Genomic DNA, 22,652 nt, shown 5'->3' with positions numbered 1-22,652 from the left:
GTGCCAAGAGATGGGGTGAGAGCAGGGTGGAAATAAATATCCATTAAGAACCTATGCCAGGGGGGCAGCTGAGTAGCTCAGTGGATTGAAAGCCAGGCCTAGAGATGGGAGGTCCTAGGTTCAAATCTGGCCTCAAACATTTCCCAGCTGTATAACCCTGGGCAAGTCACTTAACCCCCATTGCCTAGCCCTTACCACTCTTCTGCCTTGGAACCAATACACAGTATTGATTCCAAGATGGAAGGTAAGGGTTTAAAAAAAAAAAAAAAAGAACCTATGCCAGGTACTGTGCAAAATATTTTACAACTATTATTTCATCTGGCCCCAATGGGAACCCTGGAAGATAAGTGCTATTATCATTCCCATTTTTTCAGCTCAGGAAATTGAGGCAGACAGAGATTAAGCAACTCGTTGAAAGAATGAGAAAAGAGGTAATTTACAATCATAGATCTAGAGCTGGAAGGGACTTTAGAGGTCAGCCAATCAAACCCCTCATTTTACAGATGAAGAAACTGAGGCCAAGAGAAGTTTAGTGTCTGGTTATTATAGGGTCAAGATTTCAAAGAAAGACAAGTGAGTACAAAAGCAGAGATTAAGGACTGGGAATGTAGAGAGAGGTGCGTGAATGGAAATCATAATGAAGATAAAGAGTAAGTTTAGGAGAAGCTAGAGACCAAAAGGATGAATTTCAGAGTTCTGAATGACAGGTCAATTATTAGCAATGATTCGTAAGATTCACAACTAGAAAAAACCTTAAGAGAACAACTAAACTAGTCCAACCCTCTCATCTGACAGACAAGCAAACTAAGGCTAAGGGATGTTAAATGACTTCCAGTTAATTTAATGCTAGCCTTATCAGGCAAGATCACACAGGTAGTAAATTGCAGGTCAGGGATAATAGGACTGATTCACATATGTGCATAAGGTGAAGTGAAAGTGGGAGCTGAGGCAATAAATGAATTGAGAAACTAGGATGTTTGAAAGAACATACTGAAACACCTAAATGTAAGGGCAAGGGGTGGGATGAAAAGGAATATTCTAAGACCAGTGTTGAGTTCTCTGAGAAAGGAATGATCTGGGATAGAAGAGAACATATCACCAAGATCCAGATAGGGCACTCAATAAAGATGAAGGGGATGAAACTCAAAGAAGGTGGAATTGCTGAGGAACAATAGGAGGAAGGTCTAGAAGTAGAAGCAAGGGGCAGAGTATGTTCTTGTCTTAAGTGAATTGTGGAAGGAACATAAGAGACAACATGTCTAGCACTAGAGAGGATAGCCACTAATGAACTGTCACAGGGACAAGGGGACCTATGTTTATGTGTGTATAAGATAGAAAAAATTAGAAAATAATAAGTCTAATATACCAAGCTGTGTGACTGGGCAAGTCACTTAACCCCCATTTGCCCAATACTTGCCTCTTCAGTCTTAGAGTTAATACTAGAACAGAAGGTAAAAGTTAAAAAAAAAAAAAGTCTAACATAAGGGTGAGTTTTTTTAAACAATAAAGGAGTTCTAGAGGGCATAACAAAAGGGAAAATAGAAGAGGAACTCAGGAAGGGTAGGGCTGAAGTATAGGAGGAAAAGGGAACTGAGGTCTTTTCTAACTGTTAGAATCTGTGACTTCTGATTGAAGGAATAAATGAAGGCTACACTGGAGATAAAAACATCTGAGCTTGGCCTTGAAGGATAAATGAAATTAATATGCAGAGATTGAGATTTAGTTTTGATTATAAAGTGAAAAGAGCTGAATTCTAATCCTAAAAATGCTTATTAAGTATATATCCTGAGGTAAGTAATTTAACCTCTCTCCCAGCCTCAGGTTCCTTATTTGTAAAATGAGGATAAATGTGGGAAAACATTTTAAAATCTAAAAAATAAGGATGACTATATGACATCTAAGATCTCTTTTAACAGTAAATATATGATTCTCTGATGGGGGAGAAGAGATGGACAATATTCATTTCCAGTATATATCAGTACAGATATAAGGTAACCATTTGGGGAAAAACACTAATAGGGGAGGAGAAAGTGGGGGATCAACCAGAAGAGGAATCAAAAAGATAGTAGCACCTCAGCTGAGCCTTGAAGGAATAGTGCCCTTAAGGACTGGAGGTAAGAAACAGCTAAGCAAAGGCAGAGAAGTTAAATGGAGCATGATGAGTATGATACTGGAAGATGGCCAGTTTAGCTAGACTATAGAGTACTTTGGGAAAATAAAAAGTAATAAGGCTAGAAAGGTAAGACAGGAAAACACTAGAGTTTATTGGAGGGTGTGATAATTAGATTAAGTCCACACTGCCCATCTTTAGATTTAATCACCAAAGGTGAGAGCACCTTCCAATTCTGGGAGGTCCTAACCCACATGTGCTAGAGTGGGTAATGAATCAGAATCAAAAGACCGCCCCCTACTGTGATTGGACACCTCAGGCTTGGGGAAGGCACTGGAAGTGCTGCATACATGACCTCTATAAAAGAGGGAGTTGAGTGAGTGAGGTGGCTTCTGGTTTGGCAAAGGGGTCCTGAGGGAGCTTTGCTGGTTTGTGACTGAGACTATTCCACGTGGTGAGTTTAAGGACTGAATCTTCCTGAACTTCTATTAAGAAACTTCCTTTTATAGACTCCGTGAATGAAGTTTGTTCCATTCACCTCCAGGCCTCAGGCCCTTTAACCCTCCTCTGAGGGTCAAGATCTACTTGGATTAATCAGTGGGATAGATTCTTATCTCCGTACTTCCTCTCTCTCTTCTTATGTAAATAAATTCCCATAAAAGTCAATTTTGTTTTGAGATTATTCTTAATTGAGGACTGATAATAGTTCAATCCTCTGGCATCATCTTTAATATACTGAACTCTTAAAACCTCTTTTTCACACTTACAAGGGGGATGAGAGGGAAGGGAGGGGGTGGAGAGAGGGAGAGGGAGTGTGTATCTTCGGTAGCAGCACGGATGGAAGGCAAGGAGATTAATTACTCCAAGTGAGAAGTGATAAGAGCCTAAATGGAATTAAAGGGTTATGTGAGTGAACAGCATGAACAGAGGCAAGAAAATGAAAGTACAGATATCCTTTCCATATCTTTGGGGCATGAGGGGGAGGGCATGGAATTGTAGGGGTGCCTCTTGATCAGGAAAATCACAGAGTAAAAAATTTTGGCCTCTCTTTCATACCAGAGAATAAGTCTGAATTTTTTTTTCTTTTATGGGGTGTTTACATTATCCTATATTAGGTCATAGGCTATGTATTTTCTAATCTTTTTTGTTTCTACTGGCCTTTGAGTGCCATCTATGTTTTCTGCAAAGTTCTCCAAAAATTTCCATGTAATTTCTTATGCTGATCCTCAATCTACTGAAACTGAGATGGTAAAGGTTAAAATGTGAAAGGGATACCTGTACATTCAAGTAAACAGAATCTAAGATTCCTATACAAATAACAGATTAAGTGGGGCTAGATTTTGAAGAGCCTTACATAATGGGTTAATGAGCTAGAGCTTTATCTTTTAAGGAAATGGAGAGTTACTGAGTTTTTAGACAAAGGAAGTAACATGATCATTCCTATGCTTTAAGAAAATTCATCAGGTATTTAGTGTATATGAAGTATTGGGAGGGGAAGATCAGGATTAGAAATCAATTAGAAACCAGTCAGGCTTTAAAAGGGAGCAAAACACGATGGCAGCTAGAAGACTGTCAGTAGGTTCAAATGAAAGCATTTTCTAAAAAAGCAGTAAATCTGCACGTTTGAAAGGAAAAGGAGGGGATATAAAGATTAATAATATAACTAGCATTTATATCTCACTTACTATGTGCCAGGCTCTGCGCTAAGCACTTTATGAATATAATCTCATTTGATCCTCACAGCAACTTTCAAGGCAGGTATTATTATTATTATTATTATTATTATTATTATTATTATTATTATTATTATTATTATTGCTTTTCACAGTTGAGATAACAGAGGTAAGGAGAAGTTAAGTGACTCACCCAGGCATTAAGTAGTGTTTGAAGCTATAGTTAAATTCAGGTCTCTCAAGCACTCTATCAACTACACGAACTTGCTGCCTTAAGATGTTAAGAGATAGAAATTTTGTTGGAAAAAACAAGGTTAAGAAAATAGACAGAAATAGGGTTAAGAACAACATCAGAGCTAGTACTGGAATAAGGAAATGTCTCACTTTTTTTTAAGCAGAAAGAAAATAGAAAGAGAAAGATAAGTTATGGTGGAAAGAAGACAAGATGAAGGAGTTCATATCTGAGGAATTTTGATTTTCTTATTAAAGAGATCAGATTGGTGTACTTGCTATGAGTTGTAAGATGATAAGAATGGGGATTTGAAAAAGATAAGAAGATTCATACCACCACTACCTCCACCACCACAACTATAATAAACATTACTTCAAATACAGCCATTAGTGGGGATGAATGCTAAGGAATCTCTGGGAGATGAAAAACAGGGCTAGTGAGCATAGTAATAACACCTAACTAAAGTTAAACAGGGTTTATTGCTACCCTGGTGATCCACAGTCTATAACTTTCCTGTTTTCCTGGTACTCCATAGGTCAAAAGAAGGAATGAAGAGCATGGATGGTCAGAATGATCCATGTGTGACCATTATTAACTATAGGTTAAAGGGCCAAGAGGATCTAGATGTTAATAAAGGCAGCATTTCAAGTGGTTGACCAGGGCATCTAGCCTAAGGAGGAAATCCAATATGGTTAAAATGGTCTGAATTGGGTAAATCAGAAGGTGTTTTGATTGCAAGTCCCAATGAGGATGGAGAGTTGATGCATGGAATGTTAGAGAGATAAAAAGTTATGAGGCTGTATTTCGAAACCTCTTGAGCTCAACAGCTTTCTCTCTTTTTAGAATGTTACTTTGAAACTGAATATGTATACAACTAATTAGAAGTTGTCAAACATGGAGGGGGACCAAATTATGAGTTAATTTTTATTATGGAATATCTCCAATCTACTTATTTTTAAGTGTTAGAGAGCATAGGCAAAGATGCTCTGAACTTTTAAGGAGCTTACAGAATTTATAGTCACAATGATATTGTTAAAAAGGACTTTAGAGATCAGTTTTACAATGAGGAAAACTAGGCCTATGGAGGATGACTCAATTACCCAAGATTATTCTCAGGTAGTTAGTGGCTAAGACTGGACAATGCTCAGTTTCCTGTGTTCTCTTTACTAGATTATACCGACTCCAATAATCTGTTGCTCTGGATCACTAGAATAAAAATCTAATTGTTATGATTAAACAATATGAATTGCTTTTTTTGATCTACCTCCAGTTTTTTGACAAGACCTTTATTAAAGTCTCATTTAAGTGGCTGCTAGCTGCCTGATGTACAGGAAGGAAAATAGAAATACCTTGAAAATGATATGATCCTCTCTACTCACAATCATATTACCATTCATTTCTCCCACCTCCTTCATTGAGAGGAGATCTTTGTCCCATTCTGCCTGACCATCCATCAAGTATATGACCCCACTGTGTCCCATCCTCCACCCATCCTGGATCAGGCACTGAATGTCTCTGTCCAGTCTTGTCCTCTCCTCTCTGTAGCTATGTCTGGCTCCCATTTATCTGACCCCATGCATATTTTTCCTCTTAGTCTGGGCCAGGCAAAAATCCCTCAAAGTAAAATAGTCCACTTATGTAGCTAGAACTGGTTGTAAATTTACCCATGCTTGGTTTTCAACAGGACCTGCAACTCCTAGACCAGTGATGGAGAACCTTTTAGAGGGGTAGGTGATGTGAGAAATGTCCTCAGTCACATGTGGAAAGGGGGAGGTAAGCAGCTGGGCCCTTCTTCCCTCTGGTTTTCTAGTAATGAACTCTGTAGTGTGGTGACAGCACATGTGCCCACAGAGCGGCCTGAGTGTCTCCTCTGGCACACATGCTATTGGTTCATTACCACAGTCCCAGACCCTTTCAAATTCACTTAGTCTAAGTCCCTTTCTGGTCACAATGTATTTTCTAGACAAGAAAGACAAATCAAGATTATCAACTTTAATGCAACTCATAACACTGAGCTCCAGATTATGATTCAAGAGTCCGTGGGCTATATTTCTTTCTCCTGTACACAGGGTAAAGAAAAAAAATAGGGCTTTTAAAATACAACTTCCCACACCATAATTTGAAAAATTAAACCTTTCTTTAACATAGCTTAAGAAGTAGCCTTCCTACCCCCAAACATTACTGCCCATAAATTGTGCTAGTAACTACAAAAAAACTTACAAAACATCCTCATTAAAGTCAGGCTGAAGATTCTGAACAGGAAATAAACACTTAAAACTAACTCCCATGTTGACAAACACAGATGCTATATCAGATAGTGATGGGATCCAAGGACAAACTGATGGGCCACTAGTGGCATCTAGAAAATAGAAGAACAAAGTATTAGTTCTATAGACATTTTTCCAAACAGGGAAAAAAAAATTTCTCATATGCCATTTCCATGTGTCATGGTAAAATTTAACATGGGAAAACGGGTCTTTACTAAGTAAACTAATTTTAGAGGGCTCTAAAAGTAATTGAAAGCATACTATCAATGCTTTATCTGGAAAGCCTATGGCTCAAAAGAATGACAGTCATAAGGAATACTATTCTTTGTTATTTATTCAACTACATTTACTAACAGCCAAGTAATTATTACTTCTAAATCTAGTTAACCAATGTTTAACTAGACTCAGAAATAATATTGCTCTTGAGCACCACAGAAAATAAATCATTTCCTGCTGACTTACATAAATAATACACAGGTAAACAAGAACATGTTGCTATGTGTAGAAGTCTTAAAAATAGCAATTCCATCCCCTAAAAAAATTATACTGGCCTACAACTGTTATCCCTATCACAGTACACGATGCCAATCTGTTTCTCAGTGCAATACTGTTTGTTGCTGTTGACTACATCCCAATTAATTTTTAACTTCCAATTATACCAACACTTCTGGCAAAGCAACCCGCAAGCTGGGAAATTACCCAATTAGGGTTGTCACTTAAATGATTTGGAAACTCTTTTCTCCTGTACAAACTGGAACACACAAATACTCTTTTTAACTTTGATCAGAAACAGGTCATGAACACCTCATTCCACTACTACACATATTCAAATTGCACAAGCAATTTAAATTGCTAAACATACTTAATCCTCTCTAGAGGCAGCTGGGGTGGCAAAGTGGATAGAGTGCTGGTTTGGAATCACGAAAATCTTAGTTCAAATCTAACCTCAGACACTTACTAGCTATATGATCCCTGGGCAAGTCACTTGGCCACTGTTTACCTCCGTTTCTTCAATTGTAAAATGGAGAAATTAGTACCTACTTCACAAGGTTGTTTTGGTCATCAAGAGATGATATTTGTTTAAAAAAATAAAAGGTGGGGGCAGCTGGGTAGCTCAGTGGATTGAAAGCCAGGCCTAGAGACAGGAGGTCCTAGGTTCAAATCTGGCCTCAGCCACTTCTCAGCTGTGTGACCCTGGGCAAGTCACTTGACCCCCATTGCCTACCCTTACCACTCTCCTGCCTTGGAGCAAATACACAGTATTGCCTCCAAGATGGAAGGTAAGGGTCTAAAAAAAAAAATAAATAAAAGGCACTTAAGCATAGAGATTGGCACATAGTAGACACTATATAAATGCTTATTTTCCCTTTTCTCTTCCTGCCTCCCCTCAACATAAGAGTTCTAAAGCAGGCAGCATCGAATAGTTCTTTACTAACAAAATAGAAAGAATATATATGCATACTTACCATTTCTAATTGTTATGTCTATCAATGTATTCAAAAGTTGTAGAGAAACAATGTAGTCTGTGTGAACAGACATCATCTGTCAAAAGAAAATCACAATTTTAATTTTTTTACAAAAAATTTCAAGGAAAGCACAACTGAAACTGGCAATTTCATGTCTTTTCCAATGAGAGAAGCAAGGCAGTATGTGTGAAAAAGCAAAAGGCAATAGGTTGTTTGAATCTCAGCCACGGATGGTAACATTAACAGGTAACAATCTGATGAACAATTTTTAAGTAGGGAAGCCACAAAAGACTCAACATCAAAAGGAGAGTGACATGGTCAATACAATACAAATGCTTGGGGGGGGGGGGAGAATGAGAAAGGGTTGTTCTGAAAGAGATTTGGGGGTTTTAAGCATGATGTGGCATCTTTTTTTTGCACATATTCAGTTGGCTGATAGACCAAAGGAATGTTACAGATAGAAGTAAAAAAAATCTGGCAAGGTCTCTTCTGCTAGCTATACTTGTGGACAAGATGGAGGGAGAGGTACCAGTAAGATGAGAGTATACTTAGATAAATTTGGAAGTGACGAATAGCTAGACCCAGGGTAGTCTTTAATTGCTGTCCTGTGGTGTTTAACTACAGATGTTGCCAATGACTTGGATAGAGGCATAGATAGCCTGAATATCCAATTTCAAATGACAGTAAGGTGAGAGGGACAGCTATGCCAACAGATATAGAATTCAGGCTCAAGATCCCTATAGGAGAAGCCAAAGAGGTTAAATGGCCATCTCTGTCACTGACTAGTTGGGCAATTGTGAGCAAGTTACTTCCCTTTTCTGGACCTCAGTCTCTTCATCTGTAAAACAAAGGGTGAGAGAGATGATCTTTCATCTCCTTTCTGAATTTAAGAACCTATATAACTCTGAAACAGAGCAACAAGGACAAATATCAAATACTTCATGTAGATTTTTAAAAAACCTTTTACTTGGGGACAGCTGGGTAGCTCAGTGGATTGAGAGCCAGGCCTAGAGAGGGGAGGTCCTAGGTTCAAATCCGACATCAGACACTTCCCAGTTGTGTGACCCTGGGCAAGTCACTTAACCCCCATTGCTTAGCCCTTACCACTCTTCTGCCTTGGAGCCAATACATAGTATTGACTCCAAGATGAAAGGTAAGGGTTTAAAAAAAACAAACAACTATTACTTAAGGACAGGGTAAAGAAGACCTGGCTTTAAAGCAGTGTGTGTGAAAGAAGACCTAGGATTTTAGCTGACTGCCAGCTACAACCACTGTGTTTGCTGATAGACTAGCTCAGGTGTTGACTATGAAATAATGATAATTATAGGCAGCATTCAGGTTTTATATAACCTAATGGAGGAAGGTGGGATACAGCTAAGAGAATATTAATCTCTATTCAGATCATTCAGGTTAATTTCCAGATCAGCAATGGGGGACCCTCTCTTAGCCAAACTATACCTAGTACATTGTATTCAATTCTATATTAAGCAGGACACTGAAAACCAGAGATCAACTAGCATTGGGAGTTGAGAAACATGCCATGAGGAATAAATGAGGAAAATGGGAAAAGGAAGACTTTAGGGAGATGAGATGGGCCCCTTCCAATTCTAGAACTAGCAGAACTGTTTAGTAGAAGGCTCCTTGGAATAGGAGTCAAGAGATCAGGTGCTGGTCTTGGCTCTGTCACCAACCAGGTATGTGACATTGGCAGTCATTTCCCCTCTCTTGGAGCCAGTTACTTCATCTATAAAATAAAGGGTTTGGACTAATCTCTAACTTCCCCTACAACTCTTTAAAATTTCAAGCAGACCTTAGAGAGATTATCTAATCTAACCCACTCATTTAAAAAAAACAGGAAACTGATGTTGATAAGAATCTAAAGGCTTTGTCCAGTCACACTGCTTTATTGTTCAACTGTTTTAGTCATGTTCACTCTTTGCAACCCCATTTTGGGTTTTCTTGGCAAAGATACTAGAGTGGCCATTTCCTTCTCCAGTTCATTTTACAGATAAAGAAAGTGAGGCCAAAGAGGGCTAAGTGACCTGCCCAGAGTCACAAAGCTAGTGTCTTGAGGATGGATTTCAACTCAGTTTTCTTGACACCAGGGCCAGTGCTCCATCTGCCTCACTACCTGGCTGCCTAATTAAGAGTTATGCATCAACTAAGACTAGAACTTAAGTCTCCTGTTTTGGAAGTCAGCACTTTTTTTTACTGTATTACAGTCTTCATTATGTCACCCATTCAATATCTCCAAGCTTGTCTCTCTGACAAGACTGGAGAAGAAGCATACAGCTTCATGCCATAAAAATTCAGAGAAGAATGTATGAGATTATGATGAGCAGTTTGCTGTCTGAAGACATCTTCAACTCACTCCACATAATCAATCAGTATCCAAATCTCTTTGCTTCTATTGTCAGTGTCTCTTACATCTGTTCTCCTTTCTCCACTCACATTGCCTCAGCATTAGTGTCCCTTGTCACCTCTTAGCTGAACTACTCCAACAGCTTTGTAACTGGTCTCCTTGCCTTCTAGGCTCTCCCTTTTCCAATCCATCTTCTATATGCTGCCTCAGAGATATTTCTAAAGCACAAGCCTGACCATCTCATTCTTCTGCTCAACAGGTTCCAATGTCTTCCCTCTTAGTATCAAATATGAACCCTTCTATTGGGAATTAAGCCTTTTGCAACCTGGCTCCGACATACCTTCCTAGCCATAATATACATTATCAAAAGGACCTTTCTTTCTTGCTGTTCTTTAGACACAACATTCCATCTCCCATCTCTGTGACTTTATCCTAGCTATTCCCCATGCCTACAATCTACTCTTCTTCACCTCAGTCCCAAATGCCTTTTTTTCTTTACAAAATAACCCTTACTTTCTGCTCTAGTGACAACTCTAAGACAGAAAAGCAAGAGCTAAGCAAAAGGAGTTAAGTGACTTGGCCAAGGTCACATGGCTAGGCAACATCTGAAGCCAGATTTGAATCCAGGCTTGACAACATTTCTTACTTTCTAATACTCTAGGACAGTGATGGGCAAACTACAGCATGGCCAGATGTGGCCCCCTGAAATGTTCTATCCAGCTGTGGGACATTATTCCTAATCAGATGAATACAATGAGGATACAATACAATGAAACTTCTAAAGAGTTGCCTTAGAAACAGACTGACAGATGAGCATTTCCTTTCCTTTGGCCCCCTCTTTAAAAAGTTTGCCCATCACTGCTCTAGGATGATCACCTTGTTCAAACAAATTTATCTAGCACTTACTGTGTACAAGATATTATGCTAGATGCTATGGCAAATAAAAAAGTCAATAAGATAGTTCCTTGTCTTCAAGAAATTTACATTTCATAAAAGAAGGCTATCAAAAAGACAAGGTAAACACAGTATTCCTCTTACCTGAAACAGCCACTTTAATACAGGTATTGGACACTGGATGTAGTGATAAGCAGTGCTGAGATAACCTTGTGTTGTTAAAAAAATTTGCTGTGTTCTTCCTGACCTGCAAAACAAGGGAAACCAAAATTATACCCTAGGATAATGATGGCAATCTTTTAAAGATGTGAGGAATGTCCCCGGGCATGCATGGAGACAGGGAGGGAAGCAGACTAGACCCATGTCCCTCTGGCTTTCTAATAAAGAACTGTGGCAAATTCTGTGCTGGGGCAACGGAGTGCATGTCCACAGAAAGAGCTCTGAGAGCCCCCCTCTCCCCCAGTACAGGTGCCATAGGTTCTCCACCACACCCCTAGGACATTAAGCTAACATTCAATTGAAAAGAATAAAAAAGGTTCTCATTCTGTTTAGCTAATGCACACAATGATCTCTTCCTCTGTAGCTGGTAATAACACCTGTCCTAAATCACAACTTGTTAAAACATGGTCTAGATTTGCAAGTTTAGGTTCTGCTCTGATTTGGTACTTAGTGACTATGTCCCAAGGCAATATCTAGAACTGACTGCTTGCCACAGCAATCTAAGCTCCTAGGAAAGCAATAGGAACAATATATCCTCTGTAAAGAAGATAGAGAAGAGAGATGAGGCTGTAGTTTATGCCACTCAAGCATGTTCTAGGTTTTCCTTCCCTAAAAGTCCCTATCCCAGAATATCTGGAGGTCAGCTCCCCTCTCTTACTTCTCTCTCTCTAGCTAGGCCTTGTCTAGCCTTGCCTCTGAGGTACAGATTATTCTAGTTTAGATGTGGACAATCACACCTCCCTTCTCCAACTCAATTAAAGTGGTAAACTTGAAAAGCTTTTGTTATGAAATTTAGGGATAAAACAAGATAGATTAAGATAGGAAAACTTAAGTTGATCCCTAACTTAAAATTAAGGAAGTTAACTTCTATTTAACTCTACTAAATCCCTACCCTGAATTGTATACTTCTCTCATGAGTCCTAGAGAGCTATTCCTTCCATATTTACTCAGTTACTGAAGGCTCTCTTTAACCTGCTGGACATCATATATCCTGTGCAGCCCTCTCCCCTAGGAGGGTGTCATTTGGGCCTTGATTATCTACATGTTAAAAAGGTACAGTGGCAAGAGCAGGTGATGGTAGAAGCAGAGAACTTGAAGAGGGAATCTTGGCTCTGTTCCTTATAGATCCCCTCCACCTCTTTAGTCTGTAAATGAGATGACTTCTAAAGAGGTCCCCTACAACTTCCCATTTTATGGGGATACCTACTACTATTCTATGATACCTACTACTATTCTGCTCCATTAACTAGCCCTGATAGCTGTTTTCACTTCTTGGTCAAGTAAGCAAGAGGCCACTCTCTATTCCCTTGGAATGTCTTTGGTTCACTTGTAGTTTAGCCTGAGATTCCATCTAGTCTCTACTTACAACACATCATTCATTATCCCAGGATGGGTGGTGGTAAAATAGAGGAGCATATACTAGCACCTCTTCAACAGAAATCTATTTGAAGAGAAGGGGGGAAAAGCTCATGAAGGCTCAGGTCTTACTGCCATTCACTTTTCCAACTGAGAGGTTTTCTTTACATTCTCCCCAGACATGTAAGGATAATGCTAATCTAGACTAACTAGAACCTAGTATACATAAGAAAAGCCTTTTGGAACAGACTGAATCAACTTTGAGTAAGTAGGATATTGAACTGACTTGCCACCTTCCATTTTTAATTGGGCAACACCAGAAACAAAAGTAGTTTAAGAATATAAGAGGTAGAAGAAGCTAGGTGGCTCAGTGGATTAAGAGCCAGGCCTACAGTTCAAATCTGACCTCAGACATTTCCTAATAGTGTGACCCTGGGCCAAGTCACTTAACCCCAACTGCCTAGCCCTTACTGTTCTTGATTCTAAATAATGATTCTAAGATAGAAGGTGGGGGGTTGTTGTTTTTTTTTTTTTTAAGAGTATACAAAACAGGTTATAAAAAGCAATCACTCTTAGAAAAATAGCTATTAAAACTAAATCATAATTTAAAAGTTTCCACAAGAGCAATATTTTTTGTTTTACATTGTAAATGTTTTCCTTACTTAAGAATAAGATCTTCAATAGCATTCTTTGGAACAAAATTACAATCCCTTAAGTCCAATGTATACTGATTGAAAATTTTTCCATAATTGAAAAAGTGAAATATTTCTTCACCAGGATGGCAATCAGGTATAGCATCAAGAGCAATGAAGAATTTCCTTAAAAGTTCCCTATTAAAAAAAAAAAAGAAAGCAAAAATACAATATTGAGGATTAATTGGTATTAGTATATAATAAAAAATTCAGATAGACATTTATTTCTGCATCTTCTGCTACTTCATTTTTACCACCTTCACGGACTAGTAAAAACTAAGGGTTTGCTCAGATTGAACAACATTAGAGGTACCCAAGTACTTCAGAAGGAGCATAAGCCAGTCAGTTGAAGCCCAAGTTTAATAATTTGGATTCTTATGCTAGCGATCTTGGGCAAGTCACTTCATTTGTCAGGGCTCTGTGTTCTAATCTATAAAAAAAATGGAAGCCACTGTAATGGTCTTTTAAAAACTCTGATACAAAGTAAAATTTAAATGATAACGGTTCATTTTTTTAAATTTGCAAAGCACTTTTCTCCTAACCATTTGATATGAAGGTAGAGCAAGAACAATACCCATTTTAGAGAAAAGTAAACAGACTCAGAGAGGTTAGTCAACCTGAGGCTCCTGGGACATCAAGACCAATAATCTTTCCGTTATATACCATTGACATGAATGTAAAGCTAACATAAGAGAATGGGTAGTAACATAAGGTTTGTAAACATGCCTCTCTTTTTGCCGTTACTCAGCCCAGTCATTGACAATAAGTGAACCAAATCTGGAAAAAATGCACTGGAAAATGGCCCTTCATGTTGTCACCTCATCACAGTGTCCTATGTTTCTTCTAACCCAAATCAACAATGCTTACAAAGTAACAAACAGCATGAAAACAGGCAATTACATTTGTTGACTTAATAATAATATATAAATTTTGAAATACAAGTGAAATTAAGTATATATTTATAAAAAGTTTTCTACTTATGCTCTTCTTGGAGTTCTCCACTGTCATCTGCTTCTTCTGACTCAATTAGGGATTTTATTCCCTGACCTTTCACTAAATCTTCTTTTAGTTCTTTTTCCCATTCATCTGACCTAGGAGAAGTGAAAAAATGACATGATAAACACAACCTATATTTTAAAGACCTCTCAATTTTTATGATCAGCTATAACATACAAGAAAGTGTTTGTTATAAAATACTTTCTATATGACAAATCTAGTCATACCACAAGTTGGAGTCATGATTCAAAGATAAATGTAAAATGCACTATAGTTCAATTCTCTAAAACATGTGACATCTATAAATTGGGTGTTTTTGTCCCCAGTAACTAGTATTCTAAAAGAGTCTCAAAAATTATAGTCTTTCAACAGATTTCTGCACCTTCCAACAGTTCAAAATTGCCCTTACTGCCCCTAAACAATTTATGACGAAGGGAGTAGAAAGTCCAAGGGAATGGAGGCCCCCTATATTTGTTTACATGTGATTTCTATCAAATATTCTTTATTTTGTATTGGCCGAAAAATAAAAAGTTTTCTAGAATGTTAACTGAGTTTCTCAACAGGTTCTTTTAATCAAGTTTTTTGTTTCTTCAAATAAATAATCTAGAGTCAACAAGTGAGATGAACTTTTAAGGGCAGAAACCATGTCTGTCAGCAATATACAATGCGCACTAAAAGAGAAAAGCAATTTTTACTTGTGCTTTTGATCCTAAGGTTTAACTGATGTGGGAAACAAAAAGTATTTTTATAGTGTCATTTAATAATGTGATATTCTATTCTAAAATGAACTTACAGTCTGTGAATAAGATAACACATCTCAGACATTTAAGTTGATACTATGTAAAGAGACAACAAATGTTTTATTTACGTTTTTTCTTTCTTATAGCCATTGTCATTTCCCAATGATAACCTGTCTCTATCCAACAGAACTCTTCAATGTAACACAATGCTAAGCCAAGCAAAATAAACCAACACAATGGCTATGTCCAATGACCGAGTTATTGTATGTCAGTCTTAGAATGACTTATTTTGCAATTGTTGCCCACTATTTTCTCTGTCAATAAGAGGGAAACATACTTCACCATCCATACCCTAAAGTTGGAATATAAGAGACTATTATGAGGGCAGATAGATGGCTCCCTAAAAAGGGAGTCAGGTCTGGAGATGGGAGGTTGTGGGTTCAAATATGGCCTCAAACACTTTGTAGCTGGGCCATCCTGGGCAAGTTACTTAACCCCAATTGCCTAGCCCTTCCACTCTTCTGCTGTGGAATCAACACTATGTATTGATCCTAATACAGAAAGTAAGGCAGGGAGGAAGGGAGAGATGGAGAAAAGGAGAGAGATGAGATAGGGAGAGGAAGGAAGGAGGGAGAAGGGAGGAAGGGGGAAAGGAAAGGAAAGGAAAGGAAGGAGGGAGAGGGGGAAGAGAGAGAGAGACAGAGAGAGACTGAGACAGAGACACCATTATGCCGCCATAAATGTACATAAAAAATACATTTTTATATTGGATGTCATTGGAAACCAAAGACTTGAGTCTCTTGTTCATGTGTACCAGTCAGGTTAGAGCTATATTGGTAGAGAAAGTTTGCACACAACGGTGGCTTGCTTCCATATGAATTATGGTCAACTTATCCAATAAAGCACAAAGCTAACCTTGAATGATCTTCATTCTCCTTTGCTAGGCGCTCCAAACTGTTCTCATAAAGCTGGTAACGAAGACTTATCTACAATGCACAAAAAAATCTGAAATATACTTTGCAACATAGCTTTTAACAATAGAATTAGGTTATTTGTGGAGTTGTTATTCAGAAATTAAAAGATCATTTTCTATTCCAAGCTTTCCATGCATGCTAAAATTCACATCCTTTTTTAAAGTGACTTCTGGCACTACTGCTATCAAGTTAGAGATTTTAATACTAGGTTATTCAATAACCCATTTTTATCTTCTTCATACAGTACCAGGAGAAACTGAGCCCATAAACTCAAGCTCTCAAGTGCTTTGTCTCATCTCTACTTCTTAATTATATTTTGAGCTCCTTAAGCCACTAATTCCAAAAATAAGTTTATAGGTAGCCTATTCAACCCAAATTTGAGAACCAACCATTTTAGAATTTAATTCAGCTCTTCTCCCAAGGTAGAATGAAGGATCTTCCCAACTTATAGCCTCTTAACTCCTAACACTTCTATATCTTAACTTTGCTTTCACAGTTAAAAATCTAAAAGTATACAAAAGGAAGTCATTTGCTAAACTAGGAAGGAATATAATAAGTCCCGAATTTTTTTTTAAACAATGCTCTTCTTTAATCTACTTTTCCTCTCTCAAGGCAATATTAGGGGCAGCTGGGTATTGTGTATTGAGTGTATGGCCTAGAGATGGGAGGTCCTAGGTTCAAATCCAGCCTCAGACACTTCCCAGCTGTGTGACCCTGGGCAAGTCACTTGACCCCCATTGCCCACCCTTACCACTCTTCCACCAAGGAGCTAATACACAAAAGTTAAGGATTTAAAAACAAAAACAAATCAAGGCAATATTAATAAAATGGAACCACTTACTGAAATGTTTGATGATAATGCCCTAGGTTTTCCTGAAAGTACAAAAGGTTTTTCTGGAGTTGCAGGCTGACTGGAATTCAAAGACATGATTTCTTGCAGTGGCTTTAATGCTACCTCTTCCTCATCACTTTCCAGGTTACAATCTAAATTTTCCTCATCACTATCAAAAAAAACTTTTGGTTTTTTTCTTGATATTCCACTAGTGGAACTGGAGTTTCCTAACTTTTTACGTGAAAGTCTTGAAACGCTTGGGCTAGACAAATCAACATCTCCAAGTACAGCTGGAGAAGCCTTAGTAATACTATTTTGAAAAGGCAAAGATTTCTTAGATGTTTTCACTGAAGATGTATTGGCAACATCCTTGAAATTCTTCTTTTTTTGTTTCTTGATCCTGGTTGACACAAGAGAACACTCACTAGGTGCTTTAGGTAAAGTGACCTCTCTCTTTCTTGTAGAAGAAGAAATAATGGAAGTTTTAGCATTTGATACCCCAGAGGATCCAGCACCTAAAATACATAAAAGAGAAAGTGTTTCATTTTATTCCATGCCAAACTGTAAAAAGCTGTATTGTTCTGAGGGCTGATATTTCTGAGATAAAGGTTAAGTGCTATGCATGAAAATAAAACCAGAAGTCTCACAAATGATAACTAGTTTTCTTTGGGATTTACAACATGAATCTGAACATTATTTCCTCTTAAGTAGCTTTCCCAGGTCCACACAGCCACTGAGAGTGAGAGTCAGCACCTGAGCCCAAGCCTTGTGGGGCCAGCTCTTTATGCACCATTCTTTTAAGAGTGCCTCTCTGTAAATGAGAAAATTGCTTTATGTTCACCTCTGAATCCAGGATTCAAGCTTGAATGGAATAATCTGAATTCAACATTCTTATTTGGCTTTGTATTTTCAGTGCTTAGTATACTATTTCCTTTAACACTGTTGACTTGACTTGGGATTTTCTAATACGTATCTTTTTTTTTTTTTTAAACCCTTATACTTCAGTGTATTGTCTCATAGGTGGAAGATTGGTAAGGGTGGGCAAAGGGGGTCAAGTGACTTGCCCAGGGTCACACAGCTGGGAAGTGGCTGAGGCTGGGTTTGAACCTAGGACCTCCTGTCTCTAGGCCTGACTCTCACTCCACTGAGCTACCCAGCTGCCCCCAATATGTATCTTTTATAATTTTTTTACTTTTTTGGAAACAGGCTTGTGGTTTTTCTCCCCACAGTATAACTAACTTCTACTAAGAAAATTCCCTCTACCAATACAGATTAGTACCAACTTTTCAACTGATAGTTTTAGAGAGTTGTCTGGAGCACTGAGAAACTAAGTGACTTGCCCAAGATATAATCCCAAGAAGTATCTAAGGCCAAATTTTAACTCAGGATCTCCTGATTCCAGGCCTTGGTACTCTATCCACTGAGCCATCTAACTGGCCCTAATAATTTAGTTTTCAATGGATTAAGTGCCATGTTGTTGCCATTCAGTCGTTTCAGTCATATCTGACTCTGTAACCATCATATTGGATTTTCTGGAAAAGACACCCAAGCGGTTTGTCATTTTCTTCTCTAGCTCATTTTACAGAAGAGGAAACTGAGACCAATAGAATCAAGTGACTTGCCCAGGGACACACTGCTAGGAAAGGTCTAACACCAGATTTGAACTCTGGCTTCCTGACTCCAGGTCTGGCACCCTATCCACTGCGCCACCTAATTACCCTAAGTGGCTTGTTAGAAAGTCACAGGTAATTGTTATAGGACAAGAAGACTGGGAGACAAAAATATAAGGGGACTTAGGGCACCAAGTGTTCATTCAGGCTTTAGTTAAGGAAATGAGAAATCACTAATTTCACTTTTGGATAGTTCTCAATGTTAGGTACATCTTTACATCGACCCCTCTCATTCTGAATCCTATTTTTAAAAATGAAGGCTATTAGCAATTTTTAGCTAGCATTTCCTATTAACTGACTCTCACTAAGAAAAACCCCTTTACCCCACCATCCCATCCTATCCCTGGGCTAATCATTTTCATAAGTTATACTTAACCTCATTTTATACTTGATCAATTGATTTTTTTTGAATCCTGATTTATCTTTCTTAGCTTTATGTCATTTGCAGATTTGAAAAGCATAACATCTATATCTTTATATTCAACTGGAGTACTTGAATTTAAGTCAAGTCTCCTTACTCAGAAATACTCGAAAGTAATAAAGGGGTAAGATAGGGACAAGTGGACTAAGGCAAAACTCACCAAAAATCTTTTATCAGGACAACATGATAAAACAACATAAAAAAAAAATCATACACACACACAAAACCCCCCACTAGATTTCAAGTCAGAACTCCAAAGACTACTACTATTATGTATTACATGAGTGACCTTGGGCAAGTCACTATCCGACTGGGATTTAGTTTTCTCATCTATAAAACGAAGGGTTAGACTTGGATCTCTAAGTTCTGAATCCTATGAGCATATATCCTATGTATACATACTAGGATCAAAATGTTAAGTAAAATAATTACAGCTAACATTTTTCAACACCTTTAAGGATTATAAAACACATTATATTATCTCATTTGATCCTCACAATAACTTTGTAAGGTAAATGCTAATACTATCACCATTTTACAGGATAAAAAACCCCAAAGCTCACAGAATTTAATGACTTATTTAAGGTTACAATAGCATACAAGGACCTAAGGAAGAGATCTGCTGATTCCAAGACCAGCACTATTATCCATTACATAATAATGTCTTCAAAAGCTTTTGGGGGGGAGGGAAGGAAGAGGGGAAGGAAGAAATGGAACACAGGACAATGAGAATAGAACAGATATTTCATACACAATAAATTCAAGATTTAACCTTTACTGTCAGATCATTTTACCACTCTTACTAATTTAAGAGCCTCAATTCATATTTAGGAAAGAAATCATATTCTCAAATAAGATCATTCTGATTTAAAATACAGTTATTGGGGCAGCTGGGTAGCCCAGTGGAATGAGAGTCAGGCCTAGAGACGGGAGGTCCTAGGTTCAAATCTGGCCTCAGACACTTCCCAGCTGTGTGACCCTGGGCAAGTCACTTAACCCCCATTACCCACCCTTACCAATCCTTCCACCTATGAGACAATACACAGAAGTTAAGGGCTTAAACAAAAATAAATAAATGAATGACTAAATAAATAAATAAATAATGTAGTTATTAAGATGCAAACATTTATTTGCAATGTCACATACTATTTAATAATTTGGTTCTACCTGAAGCAGCTTCCAGTGAATCAGAATGAAATCTTTTTCTTGAGCAAAGTCCATTTTCCTAGTAATAAAATAAGAATCATTTTATGAGGTGTGAGTAAGTATGCATTTTTTTAAACAGAGAAATGAAATACCGTATCTCTCTTCCACTAAAAACTAAAGGTTAAGAAAAACTCTTATATTGAGGCTAGATTTAAACTTGTTAGCACCTTTGGGACTAAAATTTAACAATTTTAGCTTTTGTTCCCACAAGAATTAAGGACACTAGACTTCAGAAAATACTTGAAAATGTAACTTTCCTATATTCAATTCAAATTTTGCTAAATAAGAGGAGGGGAATGGAATAAGGATTTACGTAGCTTATCCTAGTTCCAGGCATGGTGCTACTTTTTACAAATATTATCTTATTTGATCCACACAACAACCCTAAAAGGTAGGTACTACTATTATCTCCATTTTACAGTTGAGGAAACTGGTTAAGAGACTTGCCCAGGGTCATATAGCTAGTGTCTGTGGTTGGATTTGAACTCAGGACTTCCAGCTACTGGCACAGTGATCAAACTATTTCACAACCAACTGTTGGAAAGATAAGTTTAAATAATGAGAGTTACACAAATATGAGTTAAGACAGCAGTTTAGAAATAGCTGTCTTAGGGAAATGGAGTTAAATAGCTTACTTCCAAAATATATAAATCCTTCCATTAAAAGGGCAGGGGTATATAAGAGACATTTTATAAAACAAGATACTATTAGACTCTAATGGCAACTACAAATGACAAACCCACTGGTAAACGATTATAAACAATTTCAAAGGTAGCCTAGTGGAAAAAGACCAAAATATAATTAATTCTTCTAACTATGCATAGTGCATAGACATTAAACTTCTCATTTAAGTTAATTGTTTTGTTTCCTTTTTGACTAATTTTGTTTTCAAAGTTTAATGTTACCTTATACTTCTAATAAATATTTCAACTCCCTCTATTTACCTGGTATACAAAGAAATTCTCCAATCTAATAAATAACATTTATTTAGCATTGCTTTCCTCAAAACAACTCTCTAAAGTAGGTGGAATGGCTCCAATTCTCCTGTAACCTTACAAAGACTGCTGATAGCAGCTCAATCATGTGAACCAATTCTTTCAATATCCAGATGTAATTGGGCTAGGTAAGCTGAATAAGAACAGATAGGCATCTCTTACAATTTCCCTAGTAAACTGCACTAAATTAGAATGAAGAAAGAATGCATCACTTTTCTAACCTCAGATTGGTGGGGGGAGAGGGAGGGAAGGTGCCACGGGGACACAGACACCACCTGTTTCTAAGGTATGAATTTGAAAAATGGCTTCTTAGAATATAGAGGGCAGATATAAGAAAGATAGGACAGGCCTAGAGACAGGAGGTCCTAGGTTCAAACCCGGCCTCAGCCACTTCCCAGCTGTGTGACCCTGGGCAAGTCACTTGACCCCCATTGCCCACCCTTACCAATCTTCCATCTATAAGACAATACACCGAAGTACAAGGGTTTAAAAAACAACAACAACAACAAAAAAAAAAAAAGATAGGAAACAAGCAACCTTATTCAAATTCAGTATTAGATGCTCTCTCAAAAGGAGAAAATTGTGTGACATCTATTATTGTACTTAATAAGTTCTAGCACTTTACAAATATAGCTACTTGGCCCTTACTACACACACCTGCTTTGAAAGTTTGATTTTTTTGGAATGATAGCTGGCATAGCCTGTTCCTTTTTGAATTTTCTATTTATACTGTTGAATTTTGAGGGAAGGCTGCTTTCTCCAGAGAAAGCCTTTTTTGGAATAATGACTATGCTTAACTAGTTCCTATATCTGTTCTTTAGTTCTCTCTCTTTGCAATTGGATTTTAAAAACAATTTAAACTTGACTTAACTGGATCCTTTTGCATTTTCACACAATGGCACCTGGACACGTCATTTTCACTGTCAATTTTGCTGGAACTGTTTTTCAAAATCTCAGGTTTTGGTGATGAAACCAAAATTTTGGCATCTGCAGTTTTCTTCCTTTTATCTGTGAGCTTAGCCTTCTCCTTAATGTTTTCATGATTATGTGATGACATTTTAATTGGAGATTTTTCTTGCTTTCTTGAGTCCTTCATTTCATTCCTTGACAAGCAATGATGTGAAGTAGACATAAAGGATTTGACAGTCACTGGAGGCTGATTTCTCTCATGGGTATCTCTTTGGCTTTCCTCCTCTTTAAATTCTCCCATCAAAGTCTTTGTAATGGGACTCTTATTCCGTGGTGTGGCTGGCATCTTTTTACACATATTTTTTGGTGAGGATGTTTTTCTTTCAAATTGTCCTATACCAGTGTCCAATAATATATCTCTTCTGTATTTAAGATTTGTCCTTTGTGGAGAGTTCAACACAAGTCTATCTGTTCAAATAAAAACAAAAACAAAAACTTACTGTTTGAGTTTATGAAGAACAGTTGTATCTTTTATTCCATAAGAGGTTTTCAGAGAATCCTACATAATTTTAAAGCCCTTATTGCTTTAAAAAGAGAGAGCGAGTGCAAGAGTGAGATATATATATATATATATAGAG

The 22,652-nt window shown here is 37.6% G+C and overlaps 1 protein-coding gene across 1 annotated transcript in view; it reads right to left on the bottom strand.

The window, feature by feature from the left end:
* SLF2 (SMC5-SMC6 complex localization factor 2) overlaps nucleotides 1-22,652 on the bottom strand; it is a 68,664-nt gene that overhangs the window by 32,529 nt on the left and 13,483 nt on the right. Inside the window, exons 3-11 of the mRNA XM_044665494.1 lie at nucleotides 21,977-22,482; nucleotides 20,072-20,129; nucleotides 16,823-17,328; nucleotides 15,923-15,993; nucleotides 14,249-14,362; nucleotides 13,242-13,409; nucleotides 11,149-11,251; nucleotides 7,749-7,824; nucleotides 6,236-6,374 (exon numbers count right to left, since the gene is read on the bottom strand). Of these exons, the coding sequence (XP_044521429.1) occupies nucleotides 6,236-6,374; nucleotides 7,749-7,824; nucleotides 11,149-11,251; nucleotides 13,242-13,409; nucleotides 14,249-14,362; nucleotides 15,923-15,993; nucleotides 16,823-17,328; nucleotides 20,072-20,129; nucleotides 21,977-22,482 (1,741 nt within the window). The remainder of the gene's footprint in view (nucleotides 1-6,235; nucleotides 6,375-7,748; nucleotides 7,825-11,148; nucleotides 11,252-13,241; nucleotides 13,410-14,248; nucleotides 14,363-15,922; nucleotides 15,994-16,822; nucleotides 17,329-20,071; nucleotides 20,130-21,976; nucleotides 22,483-22,652) is intronic.

The sequence above is a fragment of the Gracilinanus agilis genome, chromosome 2 (genome assembly GCF_016433145.1).
Source record: "Gracilinanus agilis isolate LMUSP501 chromosome 2, AgileGrace, whole genome shotgun sequence".
NCBI classification, from domain to species: domain Eukaryota; kingdom Metazoa; phylum Chordata; class Mammalia; order Didelphimorphia; family Didelphidae; genus Gracilinanus; species Gracilinanus agilis.
This window is presented reverse-complemented; position numbering and strand designations above follow the sequence as displayed.